The 18,268-nt window shown below is 45.2% G+C and overlaps 3 protein-coding genes and 1 long non-coding RNA gene across 4 annotated transcripts; 1 reads left to right on the top strand and 3 right to left on the bottom strand.

Moving 5' to 3' along the window:
- The first annotated feature begins 26 nt into the window (after window positions 1–26).
- LOC108631272 (multidrug resistance-associated protein 4) lies at window positions 27–5,784 on the top strand. Its single transcript, XM_018035092.2, has 16 exons — window positions 27–172; window positions 244–354; window positions 628–1,015; window positions 1,270–1,401; window positions 1,467–1,658; window positions 1,732–2,040; window positions 2,119–2,625; window positions 2,701–3,006; window positions 3,073–3,264; window positions 3,334–3,835; window positions 3,910–4,140; window positions 4,203–4,439; window positions 4,501–4,763; window positions 4,823–5,262; window positions 5,342–5,471; window positions 5,529–5,784. Exons 1-16 carry the CDS (start codon window positions 99–101, stop codon window positions 5,727–5,729), a joined length of 4,215 nt encoding a protein of 1,404 aa, XP_017890581.1. The 5' UTR covers window positions 27–98; the 3' UTR covers window positions 5,730–5,784.
- LOC113465108 (uncharacterized) lies at window positions 1,078–1,528 on the bottom strand. Its single transcript, XR_003389932.1, has 2 exons — window positions 1,234–1,528; window positions 1,078–1,161 (listed from the first exon to the last, which is right to left on the bottom strand). It is a non-coding gene; the product is annotated as an uncharacterized LOC113465108 (long non-coding RNA).
- Window positions 5,785–5,791: 7 nt separating the features above from the next.
- Window positions 5,792–15,725, bottom strand: LOC108631273 (uncharacterized). Its single transcript, XM_018035093.2, has 5 exons — window positions 14,205–15,725; window positions 10,981–12,528; window positions 10,378–10,912; window positions 9,620–10,313; window positions 5,792–9,543 (listed from the first exon to the last, which is right to left on the bottom strand). Exons 1-5 carry the CDS (start codon window positions 14,211–14,213, stop codon window positions 9,441–9,443), a joined length of 2,889 nt encoding a protein of 962 aa, XP_017890582.1. The 5' UTR covers window positions 14,214–15,725; the 3' UTR covers window positions 5,792–9,440.
- A 99-nt stretch (window positions 15,726–15,824) lies between these two features.
- Window positions 15,825–18,262, bottom strand: Sf3b3 (splicing factor 3B subunit 3). The gene is made up of 4 exons (XM_018034977.2): window positions 17,854–18,262; window positions 17,658–17,774; window positions 17,087–17,465; window positions 15,825–17,009 (listed from the first exon to the last, which is right to left on the bottom strand). Exons 1-4 carry the CDS (start codon window positions 18,066–18,068, stop codon window positions 16,521–16,523), a joined length of 1,200 nt encoding a protein of 399 aa, XP_017890466.1. The 5' UTR covers window positions 18,069–18,262; the 3' UTR covers window positions 15,825–16,520.
- Between the last annotated feature and the right edge of the window lie 6 nt (window positions 18,263–18,268).

Here is an 18,268-nt window from a genome sequence, read left to right as displayed (position 1 = left end):
GTATAAATATACTTTGCAGCGGCCGCCGATAATAGTCAGGTAAGTGCACCTTCGAAGGAGACAGGCTCTTCGTTGATTGCCCATTTTTTAACAAAGAGATGGAGACTAAATTTTCGTACACGAGGCAAATTCCGCAAGAAGATGCAAATATTTTTAATCGATTGTGTTTCGGGTACGTACTGCGGTATTTGACAAAATTCTCATTACTCGTGACACGCTGGTGCGTTCTACGTTTGATTTTAGATGGTCGAGAGAGATATTTACAAAAGGCGCGAAGAGAGACCTCACGTTGTCAGATCTCTATCAACCCTTGACCGTGGACGGATCTAAGAAATTGTCGGATACTTTGGAAGAGTAAGCATCACCGATAGTTAATTGTTTAGACCGTATAAAATGTATGTAAATTGTTTTTTATCTAATTACGGGACGAAGTGATTAACATTTTAAACCGTTCGTCAGCATGAGTTCAAAATTTCCTAATCATGTTTTTCGTAGAAGCTTTGAATAACTAAATACGGAAAATAAAAGAATAAGAAACGGTTTCTACGCCTATTGAATGAACTCTTCCCGATGCATATGCGTCCGATGACGTCCAATAAAAAAGATTAATTGTTTAACTCGTTGCAGAAAATGGGAAGACGAGATACGAAAATGGAAGCAGAAGCAGAAAGAAATGGGCCACCAAGAAGATTGGGAGAAGAAAGGCGAGAAGCCCCGTTTGGAGAGAGCCTTGCTGCGGGCATTCTGGAAGGATTATTTAATCACGGGAATTCTTTCGTGCTTTCAATACGCCTGTCTGGGAGTTATCATTCCCCTGATGTCGTCCGCGGTGATCAAATACTTCAACACCAACGATGACACGAAGCAGATATCGCAGTCGGAGGTTTTATGTTACGCCGCTTACCTGATCATCTGCGAGTTGTTAGTCATTTTCGTGATGCACCATTGTGACATGAGATCGCAGCAAACGGGCATGAGATTACGGGTCGCTTGTTGCTCATTAATTTATAGGAAAGTACGTGTCTAATGTATTTCAGTACCAGTTTAATCAGTGTCAGCTAAGCGATTACTCGAAAGGACGCTCGTAATTTACGTAATTTATTCGACGATTACATATTCCGTGTTTTAATTAAAACTGTCCTTCAGAGTTACTGATAGTACCTGTAGTTTGAAATTAAAGTTAACAGAACGATGAGACATAATATTACAAGACGATAATATTAAATACGATACCTCGGTTTTATTTTCACACTGTTCTCTATGTTGTAGATTTTGAGACTTAGCAGAGCAGCATTTTTCAAAGTCAGCGCTGGCCAGGTGGTGAATCTACTGAGCAACGACGTCAGCCGGTTCGACGAGTTGTGCTTTTATCTCAATTTCGTTTGGATCACTCCGATTCAGGTAACGTGAAAGGATACGTTCATCTTCGTTGACATTTGTTATTTCGCATCGATTCCCATTTTCAGATTATCATTATCCTCGCGGTCACGTATCAGAAGGTGGGCGTCGCAAGCTTAATCGGTGTCTCGGTGCTCCTGTTGATGACGTTGCCGACAAACGCCGTGTTCATCTCGCTGGCCCACACACTGAGAGGGATGATCGCCTCGTCGACTGACAGGAGAGTGCAATTCATGAACGAGCTTATAAGCGGTATACAGGTAACCGGATTGAACCTCGTTGTTACTTTTAGTAAACCTCTTAATGATCAGTTTTAATCGATGGCGATCTCAGGTGATCAAGATGTACGCTTGGGAGAAACCGTTTCAGAAGATCCTCACGTTTATACGTTCTTCCGAGATAAGGAATATAGGATACTCGTTATATATGCGCGCACTGTATTTGTCGTTCGTGGTGTTCACGACTCGCGTGGTCCTCTTCTTGACCATTCTATCCTTCATTCTGCTGGGGAACAAGCCAAGGGCAGAACTGACCTTCATGCTGGCCACTTACTTCGAGATGATCCAACTGACGGCCACACTCTTTTTCCCACAGGCTCTCCTGTTGCTCGGAGAAACGTTGGTGTCCATCGAACGAATACAGGTTGTTTGACAGTCACTTACAACGAACGACTCCGTTCGTATATTTTTATTTCTACGCTGAACGAGAAATTTCTCTTAGGCCTTTCTGTTGCTAGAAGAAAAATTTAACGTGGAGCCAGTGTCCGATAAAGCTCGTCAGAACGGAGTGTTGAAGTTCAAGAAGAAGAAAATTGAGAAGGAGAACGTGGAGTCGATCAGAATGACGAACGGCAATGAAGGCTCCAAGTTGGAATGCAACGAGAAGTACACGCCGGTTTCGATAGAGCTGCAACGCGTGTCGGCTAATTGGATACCGGGCCAGTTGCCGCCGACTTTGTGCAACATGTCGATGACGATTCGCAGCGGAGAACTGTGTGTTCTGGTGGGACCAGTGGGCTCCGGGAAATCCTCGATCTTGCAGCTCCTACTGAACGAACTTCCCGTAGGTGCCGGGAGTCTGCAGTTCAAACGGAACGATTTGGGCTGCACGATAGACCCGTCGAATCTGAGAATCTCGTATGCCAGTCAAGAGGCTTGGCTGTTCTCCGGGACCATCAGGGAAAATATCCTGTTCGGACAGCCGTACGACAAGGACAGATATATGGCTGTAAGTTTCGACCGAATAGAGTGAAATCTTCCTCTTTCGTACGAATTGAATCGAGGATGGGGACGCTCGTTACAGGTAACGAGGGCGTGCGCCTTGATCAGGGACTTTCAACAGTTCCCGTATGGGGATATGAGCCACGCGGGAGAAGGAGGCTCTTCATTGTCCGGGGGACAAAGGGCTCGTGTTAATCTGGCACGAGCCGTGTATAGACAGGCGGACATATACCTTTTCGATGACCCGTTGAGCGCCGTCGATCCCCGGGTTGCTAAACACCTTTTCAACAAGTGCATCAAGAATTATCTCCGGGACAGGACAAGAATCATGGTCACTCATCAGCTGCAGTTCGTTAAAGATACCGACCAAATCGTTGTCGTGGATCAGGTAAATCGATCGACGCTCGCTTCTTTCAAGTTCGTCTGTTAAAAATTATTCTATTGTCGTCTGAAGGGTGTAATAAAGATGAGAGGAACCTACGACGAATTGTCCAGGTCTGAAGAGGACTTCGTAGAGATGATGGACCGTATAAAATCGTCGACGGAAGCGAAGAGGGCGAGCGAGTGCGTAGAAGCCGAGAACGAAAAGAGACTGAGTAGGAAAAGTCTCGGGAGAGCCTCGATAAAGTCCACCTCCAGCAGCGTGGTAATTAATATAATACCAAACGTTTTTAGCGAGTTTCTGAAACGAATGACAAAAATGAGTGGTTCGTAGGCTTCATATAATTACGAGAACAACGCGTTAGCCCCGGAGAACGAGGAAGCGATGGGACAGGGTGGCCTTTCGTACAAAGTCTACCAAAAATACTTTCAATTCGGCGGCTCTACCTTTATACTCTTCCTCTTGCTGGTCGTAATTGTCGTGTCTCAAACAGCGACGAGTGGTAACGATTATTGGCTTTCCTACTGGACTAACCTAGAGATAATCCGAAGCACCTTGGACAACAATACACGATCCTACAAGCCTCAGTATGCTTCTTACATATTGAACGGCACGTTTCTGTCCAACGTGTTCAGCTTGGATCAACACGGACTGATAAGCAAATCCAACGGCTTGTACGTATACGGATTTTGCATCCTCGCTTGTATCATAGGCGTCTCCGCTAGGAACATGTTCTTCATGAAGATCTGTTTGAACGCCACGAAGAATCTTCACCATTCTATGTTCACCAATATACTCCGAACCACGATGTCGTTCTACCATAAAAATCCTTCTGGTACTTACAGATACCTCCGTTCGAATTTCCCATACGCAACGGTATGAAAATTTTATCGTTGTCTGTTTACGCAGGTAGAATTTTAAACAGATTCTCGAAGGACGTGGGCGCGGTGGACGAATTGTTGCCTAAAGTGATTCTAGAGACCGTCCAGATATTCATGGTAATAGTAGGCGTCCTGATAATGATAGTAGTAATGAACGTTTGGATGCTGATACCGTTGAGCGTGCTTCTCGCTTATTTCTTCGTTATGAGGGTCGTCTTCATAAGGACTACGCATAGCATAAAGCGGCTCGAGGGTGTAGGTGAGCGTTCTGAGCTTCAATCTGCGACAGACCTTGAGATTGATCGAAGCAAACGTTTTCAGCGAAGAGCCCGGTGTTCTCTCATGTGAACGCGACGCTGAACGGACTGGTGACCATCAGGAGCAGCGGTGCAGAAACGATGACGCTCTTAAAGGATCAGTTTGACGATTTGCAAGATGTTCACACCGGCGCATGGTACATGACGATAGTCACACCCGTCGTCTTCGGTTTGTACCTGGACATAGCCGTGGTTCTGTTCCTCCTCTTCCTCTGCTTCTCCTTCATCCTGACGTACAACGGTAAGTGTTCGGTGAATGCATTCTTGTCGATTTGAAGTTTCACTCAGCAACGGTTCTGCAGAGAACACGCTCGGAGGTAACGTCGGTCTAGCCATATCGCAAGCGTTGATCATAGTCGGCACTCTACAACACGGAGTGAAGCAGAGCGGCGAAGTGCTCGCTCACATAACGTCCGTGGAGAGAATGCTGCAGTATACCGATCTGCCTAAGGAGGCCCCCTGGACCAGCAACAATCCTCCGCCAGCCGACTGGCCGAAGAAGGGACAGTTGAGCCTGAAGAACGTTAGCATGACGTATGAGGCAAACGAGCCTCCTGTGTTAAAGGTAATAAATACTTAAATTGTTTTCGGGAGAAGGTTCGAATTGGTTCTTCGTTTCCGTAGAACTTGAACGTAACGTTAGAGCCAGGCTGGAAGGTGGGCGTAGTGGGTAGAACGGGAGCTGGAAAATCGTCCCTGATATCGGCTCTCTTCCGGTTGTTCGACGACGGCTTGGAGGGAGAGATCAAGATCGATGATGTGAACACCAAAACGATCGGATTGCACGAACTACGTTCGCGGATATCGATAATTCCCCAGCAGCCGTTCCTCTTCTCCGAATCGTTGCGCTCCAATTTGGATCCGTTCAACGAGTACGAGGACGCGGCGCTTTGGGACAGCCTTCGGCAAGTCGAGCTGAACGAGATCGTGCTGGATCAGAAGGTGCTGCAAAGCGGAAGTAACTTGAGTATTGGCCAGAGACAGTTGATATGCTTAGCTAGGGCGGTTCTAAAGAACAACCGAATACTGGTCCTGGACGAAGCAACGGCTAACATCGACTCGCAGTAAGCGAAACGTTCAACTGTTATTTAACAAGTTGCAGTGTATCTGTGAAACGTGTCTCGTTAAATTTCTTGTTTCCAGCACGGATGAACTGATCCAGAGCACCATAAGAACGAGATTCGATGACTGCACAGTTATCACGATCGCTCATCGTTTGCATACCATCATCGATAGCGACAGAATCATAGTAATGGATGCTGGCCGAATAGTGGTACGTAGAACGGTAGCGTCAGTCATTTCGGTGTTAAAGTTTCGTCTGTCGAAACAGGAGTTTGGTTGTCCTTACGACTTGCTGCGGAACGAGTCGACGGGAATATTCTCGCAAATGGTGAAAAACATGGGCACGCAGATGGCCGAGTCTCTTCGAGAGCAAGCGGAGGCGGCTTGTTCAAAACACAGGAAACACAGAAGCGTGGATCTAAGCAGAAGGGACTCCTCCGAGGACGTAACAGTACGGAGTGCTCTGTAAAAATGTTAAATGAAATGTACAAAATACACGGCACCTCGGTGCAAAACGAACAGTACGATGAATACTTTGAATTTCTCGCATTTATTTCAAATTCAAAGTATCGATACAAATGTGTGTGTACGTGTCTTCTGTGTATGTCTCCGTTCGAGGGATACGAAAGATTCCCCTTGAACCTGTCCAAACGATAATTGTGAACGGCGGAAAAACTGTTTGTTGAAATATAAGTGTATCCGCATGCAAATGAATTTTCTGTTTAAACGAAGGGCAGCGATTCAGAATGATTTCACCCTATCCTGTTTCTCTGACTTATTTATCGAGGCAGTGACAGAACTTAAAGTACGTATATATGTACTATATCATTTATGTATGATCAGGAAGACTTCGAAACAAGTTGGGGAGACTTCTAAACAAGGAAGAAGAGCGGAGGAGGAAGTCGTTGAGAACTCGTGAAATTATAATTATTTCTACGTAATACTCTTTGGCATCTACCTATTTCTACGGTTGCAACCGGCGCTGGGCAAACGTTCACCATCGTGCCATTCATCACGGTGCGTACTTAGTTCCAACCGATGGATTCTGTTGATCGTGAGAACTAAACGAGCGAGCAAAGTAAAAATCTACGTACGCCCAACGCCGCCGCGTTTAAAACGTACATAATGGAATAGGTACATACGTTCCCCTTTACTTCTTCTTATTGTTAGGTGAAATTACACGTGACTCCCGATGTCACACTTACGTACGTAAAAGGCAATAAGTTCTGTACTCTATGTATTTTCCACGAGAGCGAACCCCCCCTTTAAACGACAGATTCGATTTTCGTTTCCTTCGTTCTACAAACGTTAAACGGATGCGTACGTACAATCATCCGAATACATACAAGTAAATCTTAAACTATATGTATATATATATTCTATGAGTGTATATATAATATTTAGATTTTTTTTACTCTTCCTCTTTAAGTAAATTCGTTACTAAAGTAGAGCCTAGTATATATAATTATAGGTACTCTTTTCCTCTTCATAAAATGTATTCCTCTCAAAACTCTAAATCGTTATCTGGATTAGAATAGTCTGAAGGAGGCGATCGTTAGTCGTCGGACTCCCTCATTAAAGTTTCTCTAATTCTCGCTACTTACATTCAACTCTATGTTACATGGTCTACGCGAACCGATACTACATACTCGGATTATATCCAAACACAGACGTACATATATTTTAAAGTAACACAGCCTGTAACAAACGAGAGATCATTAAGTTATTTACAGAAACGAAGATCACAGATCGATCAACGAAACGATCAGACAACGGAATTGTTCAAACTCCTCTTACGAATATCAAATCAGACTCGGAATTGGGAATACTTTTAGCGGACCATGATACACGCATACAGTCAGTTCTCTTAAAGTACGTAGAGGTGTGTATCTTTGGTATCGGAACACGCTTCTCGCATTTCAATCCCTTGCAATTACAATTGGAAACGAACGACTTATAACAGTAAAATATTTGTTAGAATTTCGTTTTTAGAATTCTCGCTGTCCTTTAGATAGAAACGAAGAATAATCAGCTTTGCAAGGAATCAGTCCTGCGCGTGATACAGAATCCATGTATGTTACTTCACCTACTCCGGCTCTAATTCGTGTTTTACATTTCCTAACCTCTAGATACACGATACATTAACGTTACTCTCAACAGCACTTATACGTTACGCAATCTCCCCTTTTGCCTTTTCTTCGCTTCTCTTTTCTTACTTAATCAATGCATCGCTTGCAATTTACTTTCAGTCCTTAGAGAGTGGTGCTTAATCGTTAATCCCTTAACCGACGATTCGTAACCTCAATATCTACAGTTATATAGTTGAATTAAAAACTATGTTTGATTTACTCATTTTCTTTGGATTGTAATTCGTCCACCTAATGTTTCGATTTTCCATTTAAAATATACGACGACGACGACGACGACGAATGCGATCACGAATCGATGTAGGCGAGCTCGCATCGCTTGTCTTCGTTCAGTTTAGTCAAATAATTGATACACACACGTATCAGTTGTTTGTGTCGTAACAACAATTATACTTTAATAACAACGTCTTAACATTATCGAGTGCTTTATATATATATATATGTAATAGTAAATTATATCGTTATCGTTACCCTCCAACTTTTTCCTCGTGTCACAGCTATTTTTAACCTTACCTCGTAAGAGTGCAACTATCAACTATAGTACTAAATATTGTATAACAGCGATTTTATGATTCTCGATTGATCTTCCATTTAGAACACACCCAGAAATATTCTATGATCCATTTCATATTTTTTATTCACACCGGCCATGTATATTTTCTTCGTTTCAATTGATTAATAAGAATATAATTTGCTACTCTGTGTATGGATCGTTGCAAACTGATCACTGTTCGATCATTACTCTTCAACGAAATATTAATCAGAATAAAGTGAAAACTGTTATATAATATTGTACCACTGATCTGTATAGAACACTGGACAGTGGACCTGTACTAGTGATAATAGCCCCAATCGAAATAGCTACGGTCATCTTTATTGAGACCTTTTTGGTCCTTCAGCCTGCACCCTAAACGTCTCGATAAAGATTGCAGTTTTAATTAGGGTCTTTATGTCATTAGTACACGATCACTGTGTTCTATAGAGATTAGCGTATCGTACCGTAAGTCTCAGCTAATTTTTTTTGTCATTTTGTCATTCCCTTTATTTTCTTCACAATCTCTTGTGCGCTGGAACTTCACCTACACAATTGTTCCCTTATAAGTGTAGTACTTTACAGTCTCCGTATTTAGAGCGAAACAAAAATAAAAGATATCAACAATATCAACATCGAGAGTCCCCCCGTTCGGTAAATTCAATAAGATCTTAAATAAGTGTCTTTAACTGCGCGTCATTATTATAATTCTTTGTTACCGTTAAATATATCCGAAGTAGTCACAAAAATATGTTTAAAGGTCGTTGAACACGTTTGAAATTAATCTTTGGCATTGTTCGTAGAATGTATGATTAATTTTGAACCACGAAACTCCTCCTTTCGTTTATGTTAAAACAGTACGAAACGGTTGATCTGTGCCGAGTACATTTTTTTACTTTGCTGCTAATCATGTGGTACGCGCTAAACGAACTGAAAATATTATTTTCCTTTTTGGCAGTAATCATTTACTTTTTGAGCAATACGCGTGATATACTTGTATTCAAATTATATTCATTTCTGCATATTAATATTAATCGGCTGCAGCATCTCTCCGGTTTATAAAACGCTATCGTAACTGAACCGCGTGTTACTTTTCATCCCAAGAATGGAGAGCGTTCGATAAAACCGCAGCAATGAGTTTTAGTCGTTAGTGTTAGCTATCATACACTATGAATGAATACGTGAAACGTTAATCTAAACGTTCGTACAACTAACTGTTTGATCTACCTCGTATAAATCGTGAGAATAATTATAGAGAACCTACTGATTACCCGTGGCTATTTTAATCTCATGAGAAACCATAAATTTAAACATGAAAGTCACAAGAGATATGGCAAGGTAAAGAAAGAAAGAAATAAAAAGAGAACCGTTCTCCTCGCTTTAGCATACCTGGGAGTTGGGAGTAGCGTTAAGTTAGTGGACGGTAAAGCACAGAGAAATATTGCTAGACGGTTGTCTCCCGGTCCACGTGGATGTACTCCACGAAACCGGGCTGCTGTTGTCAGGATGCCGCTCCTAACAATGTCTCTTCCGTCGGTGCCCGTCTCGGTCTATTGCTTTTCTTTGTACCCTTGTAATGAAGTCTCTTTGTGCGCGCTTTTGATCTGAAATCAAAAGAAACTCTTTCTCCGCTTTCTGCCAGTTTTCTGATCGAGACGAGCCGCGGACGGTCTTCGTTACCTGCTAATAAGGACAGCGAAGAAGCACGCGAAGGCAGCGATGATTCCGGAGACGCCGGCCAGCACGAGCCACATTTCCGATGGCAGTAGTCCAAGTAGTTTCGCGCCATTGTCGCAGTTCGCCTCGTCGTGCCCGGACGGGCAATGAGCCCGGCCATCGCACCACAGCGACGCAGCGATGCAGGCGCTCAATTCGGGGCACTTGTGAGGGCAGTCTCCGTTACTCAGGGTCTCGTTCTCGATTCCCCGCTCCGGTAGCCGCAACTGCCGCCGTAACGCGGATCTGCTCTTGGAGATCTCTAACCAGGAAGCGGCGGCCTGTCCCGATTCCCTTGCCACGAAGTCTAGCAGGAGCGCCGGAGGCCGCGGAGGACCTGGCCATTTGCCTTCCCCGCTTCCACCCAGCCACTCTTCAGAAAATACGTGAACGGTGTATTCTCTCGCGCCTGGTTCCGCCGGGCAGACCACCTTTAGAAGTTTCGGCGGCCAACCGGAGTAGAGGAGGATTCTGTTGGTCGTGGGGCACTTGGCTTGCTCCGTCATTTCCGTTACGGGAGGTGGCTCGAGGGGGAGGAACCAGCCCCAAATTAACACGAACAGAGATCTGTTCTCACGAGCCTCCACCAGCCATGGAAGACCTTCGCAATAAATGTCCGGTCTTGACAAAGGAGGAGCTACGAATCGCAGTTCGCCACCTGTCGAGCAAGTATCATCGCGTATGAGGGACGTACAGACGGAAACGTAAAACGGAACGATTACCTTCTCCACGAACTCTCTGTTTTCTGGGACACTCGGGAGCCCGGACGAGTTCGAAGCTCGCGTAAAAGAACAGGGTTTGGAAGTCTTCGTGCGGGGCCTGTTGGTCGACCAGGAAAGTGAGCTCCAGAGCTCTGCCCGAGGAGATGTGCGTCAGCGGAAGGTTCGACGTGTTATCGCATAAGCAAGCCCTTTGAAGTCTCACGTCCTTCCAGGGAGCTTCGTACAGGACTAAACGAGCCTCTCTGGAGCCGACTTCCTGTACGCAACGCGGTCGCCCGGTATGCGGGTCCGGTTCGCTGGTACAGAGAGTCGATTCTCCTAAGCTGACGTTGTGCAACGTCAATCGTACTCGCTCGTCCGCCCCAGCCTCGATGCGATATCTGCAGTCCAGCCTCGTGGACCCACCGCGTCCGAAGAGGCGAACGTCGCGCGGCGAGAATACCTCGCCGCTTCGAACTTTGCGCCAAATTCTGCTGCAAACGCCAGCGTCCCACGGCTCCCCGACTTGGGTCGTCGAGATGAATTCGTACTGCGCCTAAGATTGTTCCTTATCAATTAATCAGCTTGTTTACGATTCGATAAGAAGTGATGACAAGAACTTACATTAAAATTAACGGTGTGAAGAGAGGTGCCCAGCAAGGTTTCCATGCGCAACGTTAAGGACGGAGTCACGGTAATGTAACTCTCGTCCTCGGTGCAGGGTCTGGTGCTTCTAGTGTTGTTCCGTAACGCCGCGTGCGCGCATAACTTTGGCGTGTCATCGCAGAGAGTAGCCATCGCGGCTCCTGTGGTCGGAGTACCGTCCCAGAAGATCAACTTCACCGCGCAAGGGACGTCCGCCTGGTTTTGAGAACTGGCGTTGTTCTCGACGCTGCCCGTCAAATCCCTCTGCGAGTACGAGGAGAAGTAGATCCACACCCTGTCTCCGGCGGATCCTTTGATGTTCCACGTGCAACTGGAGTTCGGTGGCACTGCGTGAAGCGGTGCCCTCAAAACGCCGCTCCTCTTATTGGTACTGTTCACGAAGAAGTGGCAGTCCGAAGAGCCCTTGGCGTAATCGAGACCGTCGGAGTCGACGTAGACCACTTGGATCTCCAGCTCGATCCTCAACGCGGATGCGCCGAGGGGAATTGCTATCGGGGAACTTCGAAATTCGACCTGCATCGTCGGACCCCTGGCAGTGATTCTGGGCAAAGGGCCGCCGCAATAAATCAGTAGAATCTGGTCTTCCGGTCTGACGCCGTCGCGAAAGATCAGTCGGTCCTTCTCCGGTGGACAATCGTGCCACACGCTCAAAGTACTGTTGGCCGTATTAACTCCCGCCGGGCCAGTGGGACTGGACTTGACGGAAATCATTGCGTGCTTGCAGGTGGGCACTTCCTTCTGCCTTATGGTGATCAGGCAGCTCGCGTTTCTCGGATATTCCCCGGGATAGTTCGGGCTCTGCAGCCTGCACTGCTTCAAGTGGCATTCGTAAAAGTTCCTCGAGCAATAAGTACCCGGTACCGGGGAACCTCTCTCGATGGGAACTTCGGGTTTCCCCAGTCTGGCGACGGCTTCGTTGCGCGAGACGAATCTGTATCTCAGATGAAACTCGAAGGGGATGCTGGAAGGCGCGTGGAACAAGCGTATGGAGGCTGTCACGGTGCTGGTCTCGCTGTAGTACGTAGCCTTCCCTTCGCCGACTCCGCACCAGGAACCACCGGTGAAGTGCCTCCCCAGTTCGGCGAGCTGCAACGATCCTTCGGGGCAGCTAGTGACGAAGCTGTCCGTGGGATCGACTCTGCCGACGCTAAAAGCGTCCCAGAGGAGCTGCACCAGCTCCCCGTACCCCTGGCCAGCAGCGGTGAACGTCAGATGACAGAGGAACGGCAGGCGCTCCTCCGACGGTCTCGGAAGATCCAATTTGTAGGTGCGCCCTTCGCGTCCGTGATAGGTACGATTGCAGGGCGTGCACATCGGCGGTTCGTCGCTGTTATCGCCGCAATCATCCCATCCGTTGCAATACGCGTCAATCGGTACACAATGCCCATCCCGGCAAGTTAATTCGGCTAGACCGCAATCACCGGCTAAGACCACTTCCGTGCGTCCGTGCAAAAGTAACAACAGAACGAGGAATCGTTTATAACCACCACCGGCATCAGCTATCTCCTGAAAAAGTAATACCCGCGACGTGTTGTTTCTTTTCGTTATACAAACGTTTATGTAAATGACTGTCAAATGTAATCAAAATTGCGAAAAATGCTTCAAATAAAAGTTGTTTTCCTTCTAACTTCGATATTTAACGAGTTACATATGATTATATGGCATTTTATTGATGTTGACAAAATCCGACCATCCCACCGTCGAAACGGCGAACTTTTGGAAAAAAATTTCGTTTTTCCTCGATAACTCCTAAACCCTTGGAGATACGGGAAAATTGCATATGACCTTTCTTGTAGAGGACGACGAGATTTACAATTTCTGTATAAAATTTTTTCGCTAGCATTAATATTTAACGAGTTATTGACGAAAAACGAAAAAACAGTTTTTTGCAAATTAGTCGTTAACTATAGACGCTAGCGAAAAATTTTTACATGGAAATTGTACATCTCGTCGTCCTCTACAAGAAAGGTCATACGCAATTTTTCCGTATATCCAACGGTTTGGGAATTATTGGCCAAAAACGAAAATTTGGAAGAAATTGAAGGGGTACCCCTTGGAAAAATCTCGGAAAAATCGAAAATTTTTTTTTGTTGTTTATTATTAACAATGTTCTTCCGACGTCTGATTTCTTTTTAAAAAATGCGTTTCTAAAGTGCATAAACTTTTGGGATTGACTATATAGCCAATACATCCTTAATCGATACGAAAGTGAAGCCTCTTTTCGATAGACGTTCGTCAAATGAAACATCAGAAGCAAACGTGATTTCAAATAAAAAATATCCTACGTTGCACACGAATGGCTTCGTTAGCTGTATCTCATGACGTTCTCTATAGTAACGTAAGAAAACATTAATCAGGACGCTTAAGCTAAAGAGGGGACAGCGTAAATTACTGTTTCACTCTTAAACGGTGGAACAAATAAATAATCGATATTATCTCTACTCGATTAAATTGTAGACACCGCGTTTCGAGTAAGCGATTGATAAATTTGAAGTACTTTCAACCTAGTTTTCGACATTGTAACGAGCAATTGTATTACCATACGGACAGTGTTCCGGGAGAAGAGGGAAAGGGCCATTCACCGAAGTAGGTGAACACGTTAAATTAAATACTTTGCCGGCATCGACAGGGAAAAGTGCACCCGGTGAACAATGTGTTTTCGATTCTCCAGATACATCGCTCGATCACCTCTATACATGCTATTTACACGATAAGCACATCGCGCGTCAACTATTTCGTGCCACTTATCTCTGCGATCGTTGCTCGTGATTTTCTACATAGCGTTTCACGAGAACAAAAAAGAATACGCTCTGCTGCTCGTATTGGATAGCAAACGTATTCTTGTCGTTGGTAACGAGTTGCGATGAATTTTAGATGAAATCTCTGTTGAAATTTCGGATGACAAAGTCTCGTCGGATGTCTCTCATGCATATTCAATTCGGTGTGCTAGTCCGCGATTCACTCTTGCACCGAATCGTTTCGCGTAAGTAAAGAAACTTGAAAAGGCGTACGACTTTGTCGCCGTCGAAATACGACACGAATGAATTAATGAATTTCAAATCTAAGAGCAGCACGAAACGTTGCCGTTCTCTATTAAAATTCAGCTGTACCGGTTGTTAAATAATTGACATTTAAAACAGTCACACTTTTCATAGATATACGTAATGCAATGAATTATTTACCATAATCATCTGTCGGTGAAACGAACATCACAATAGCAAGGCCTGAATCGATGGCACGGAATCAAAGTTTCACACGGTACCCGGGAACTGATTCAAGCTTGGCGAGACCGCGATTCCTGGTGATAATGATGACAACCGACATGATTAAACCGACGAGTGACACTGTCGATTGACAACATCGAAACACGATTAGTTTCGAATGGTAGAAAATGTCCACGACTGAGGAAGAAGCGTTTCGTTCCCGTCTCCCTTTGATCTTTGAAACGCGCACCGGGTGAGAATTCGCGTGTGCTCGTGTGCGTGCCGCGGTCCCGAGTCGGTGGAAGAGAAGGAACCGTTTGCACGGAGCCGGAAAAGTCCAGTGACCGAATGCAGGTGCAAGCGGTAAAGAGGTTGATGCGCAACTGCACAGAGCAGAGCACGGATTGTGGCGAGGAGCGAAGCCCGGAGGGCGGGTTTGCTGCAGGGCACGTACACGGGGAACGGAGACGGGAACGGGGGTAAAGGGTGACGGCACGAAACGGGGCTGAGCTCAGGACCTGGCGCCTCAATCCATCGATCGGCCCCCGTTCTCTCCTCTTTCGTTCCTTTTTCCACCAACCGTTTCGACACCCTAAACCTCCCGCACTGACGTAATCGACGGTCTTGATACCCTTCGACGAATAAATCCTAGCCGTGAGACCGCATTGTTTCATCGTTGGCTCGAACAAGTTTGTTCCCGGCTAATGAATGTCATCCCTCGCCACTGTGCGAAAGTTAGTGCGGCTGGGAATAAAATTTTTGCTCGACTCGCGGGAATCTATCAACGAAATCCAGACCGGTCCATTAAATCACGCTTTGATCTCGCGAGGAAGAGAGTTGTTTTAATCTCCCCTAATGGATTAAGCTTTCTCTTTTCTTCTTTTCAATCCGCGGAAATGATTTTCAGGCCTTGCTGTTGCGAGAACATCTCTCGCGTTACCAGAAAATGATCAAAGGGATAGGTCTCGAAATGCACGGACCGATGAATAGCAATACCAGCGTTTTACGATCGAGTCGGGGTTTTTTAAATCCTTTCCTTTACGATGCATCCGAGCTGCGTAGCCTAGTTATCTGTTTGAAGGTCAAGCGGGGGTAATAACGTTGCGTTCTACCCTCGATACGCTTCGGCACGCGAATTAAGCTCGCGCTTCGCAGCTCACAGAGAGAAAAATGCCGACTGCCTACCTACACCGTTGACCGCTTATTGGTGACGAATTGTAGGTCGAAAGAGATCCACATTGCACGATGATAGCGGGTTGCGAGAGAAAAGAGAACTCTTGGAATTGCCAGCGAAGAGAGGGATAATAATGTATCGAAGGCCTGTATATGCATTCAGCATTTTCTCTTTTCGGGAATTTTATTCTCTCTCTCTCTCTCTCTCTCTCTCATCCTCTCTCTGCCTTTTTCTCTACGTCTCTTTAGTTTACAAGCATATACACTCATTGCAATATAAATATAATTCTAGAAAAAATAAAAAATGTTATCAAGTCACGACGACGAATATGTAATCAGTGATTCATTAATAATGAATATTTTGTTTGAAATTAAAATTAATACTTGGAGAGTCCGATATCCCTCGAACGATTAAAACACGGAAAATGACCAAGACGATTTTATTGTCTTTTAACTGAGGAAACGGTTCGTTCGGTATGTTCAGTCTTTAACGAGCATGCTGTATTTATAATGGTGAAATAGGTCGACGAAGAGTTTTCTATTTTTTTCTTTTTTTACACGCCGCAGCTCGCTTTTAACTCTTCTCCTTAGTAAACTGTAACAAGGGCGAACTAAAAAAAATTGCACGTTAATATTCTTCAGCGAGTACGAAAGAAATTAGACGAGAACTTGAAAACCACTGAGAACTTCAATTCTGTCGCAGACCTGTGTTACACAGTAACTGTATTTTATCGATGATCACTCTTTCTCAAAGCTTCATCCGGAATTCGTAAAATTAAAGATTCCATCAAATGTACCTTAATTGATAGTTACACCATCTTCTTGAATACGACGAGACGTCACGACGATTTAGAAATAATCCCTCTCGTTAAAAATAACTTGTTTAATGTAATAGATTTCATTTTGCGACTCCTTAACATCGGAACATCGCGTGAAACGTACGTCCTACTTATTATACGGTGGTACCAGTTTCCTATACAATCACTTCATATTTCTCACAAATCAATGAAATAAACAACATCCAGTTGAATTTAATTAATGCGAAATCACTGTTATGAAAATGAAGCCAAACCTTCTTAGAAACGGAATGCAAAAATCGTCCAGTTTAATAAATAGATAAAGTTAGAAGGCGTATCGTGTACGAACATCCTCGAGCTTCTTCGATACCTCGGACGGCGTACGCTCGAGATCGCCCGATATGCTCTTCTGTTTCGCCGGCTCGATAGAGTTGAACTGCTCGCAGAGGTCCCCGTCGATCACGTTTTTCACAGGATAATAGTACGACCTGAAGGACAAGTGATCCCTGCCGCATAGGGGTGGATGTTCCGATCGCATGTGCATCTCCAAGTGTTGGAAGAAGTCGTGATCCTCGTGGCTCGTAAACGGGACGAGAACGCCAACGGTTCCGCTCAACGTCGTGTAGACCAAGCTCTCCGAGCCGCCAGGAATAAGGGTGGCCTTTTGCAAAGACATTACCGTCTCGCCGACGTGGAAACAAGCGGCCGTGTCAGCCTTTTGGCTGGCGCCGTTTAACAAACCTCGGTCCCATAAAGCTTTGTTACCAGTCGGATCTTCGTCCACGTCGTCATTGATTCCACTCGCCAAACGAATCTGTCGACAAACATTAGATATAAATCACTTATCAAGCTACATAAAACCTTCTTTTCTTAGTCGTTTATTGTACTTACAACGGCAATATTTCCAAATTTATCGGCAGTAGCGACGGTATCGTAATCGAGTACACACGTCGTCGTTATCCACCTCGGATGCGTGTCGTCGGCGAAGACTATGAGCTGGTTCTCTTGACGTTTGTATCTGACAGCGTAAACGGATTCCTGAACGTCGCTCACGTAAATCCTTTGCCCGATAGCGTTGATGGAAACGACGGCGTTAGGAATGTGCTTGTTCTCGCACTTTCGCAGAAGTTTCTTCTTGCCCATGTCGTACAATCGTAGCATCCTGCCAACACCGATCAACACCCTTCCCTGATACGGGCAAATAGCCAAAGGTACCTCGTCCAAAATAGTTTTGTGCACTAGCTCCAGACTGGTACACTCCGCGTTCACTCTGAAACCAGAAACAAAGATCCATTTTTTCGTATTCGTTCTTCTCTCATAATTTCCAATTTTAACTTTAATGAAAATATCAGTACTGCAGGAGTGGCATCTTTATCGTATTTCAGTTGATCGTGTATTTTTGTCATCATACAGATTTTCTAACATTTTACGTTTACAAAAATCATGGGAACGATCTGCTTACTTGTACGTGTAGAGGAAACCACCGGTGCTGACTCTTGGATTCAGCTGGAAATCCTTCGCCACGCCTACGATGAGGAACAGCTGATCGCCCTGATTCATGAACTTTACGAGACTCAAGCTGTAACATGAATTACGGGAGAATGTTAATACGACGCAAGTTCATCGACAGGATGTTCGAGTATCATTGATATTTTTACCAGTAAGCGGCATAGTTTTGCTCCAACCGATGAATCTCAAAAGTCTGTCCTGTGGTAGGCGCTATTATTCTGATCAAAGATGCCCACAAGCCTGGGCCAGCTCTCGGCGCACCGAATACGGCTTCGTTCGGTTCCTCGGACAGGAAAGCTTCCGCCAACTCCCTCGCGACGGCAGCTTCTTCCGCACCCGCGGCTTCTTGCATCTCCTCGGCCATCTGCAACCTCCTCTGTTGCTTGGTTTCCTCCGTGTACGCGTTGTGTTCCGTTTCGATGATTATAAGATGCGCCGAATCCGAGTGGATCGCGAATTGACGGGGTGTATACTCGAGAGGGAAACTGATCTGATTGAACACCGCTCCCAGCTTCTCGAGAGCGAGAATCCTGAGAGTGTTCGTGGAAATCGCGACGATGCCCT

This window comes from Ceratina calcarata, unplaced genomic scaffold, assembly GCF_001652005.2.
Source record: "Ceratina calcarata isolate Rehan_Ccalc_2016 unplaced genomic scaffold, ASM165200v1 scaffold86.2, whole genome shotgun sequence".
Classification (NCBI taxonomy): domain Eukaryota; kingdom Metazoa; phylum Arthropoda; class Insecta; order Hymenoptera; family Apidae; genus Ceratina; species Ceratina calcarata.
The sequence above is the reverse complement of the archived record's forward strand: the minus strand, read 5'-3'. Positions and strand labels throughout refer to the sequence as shown.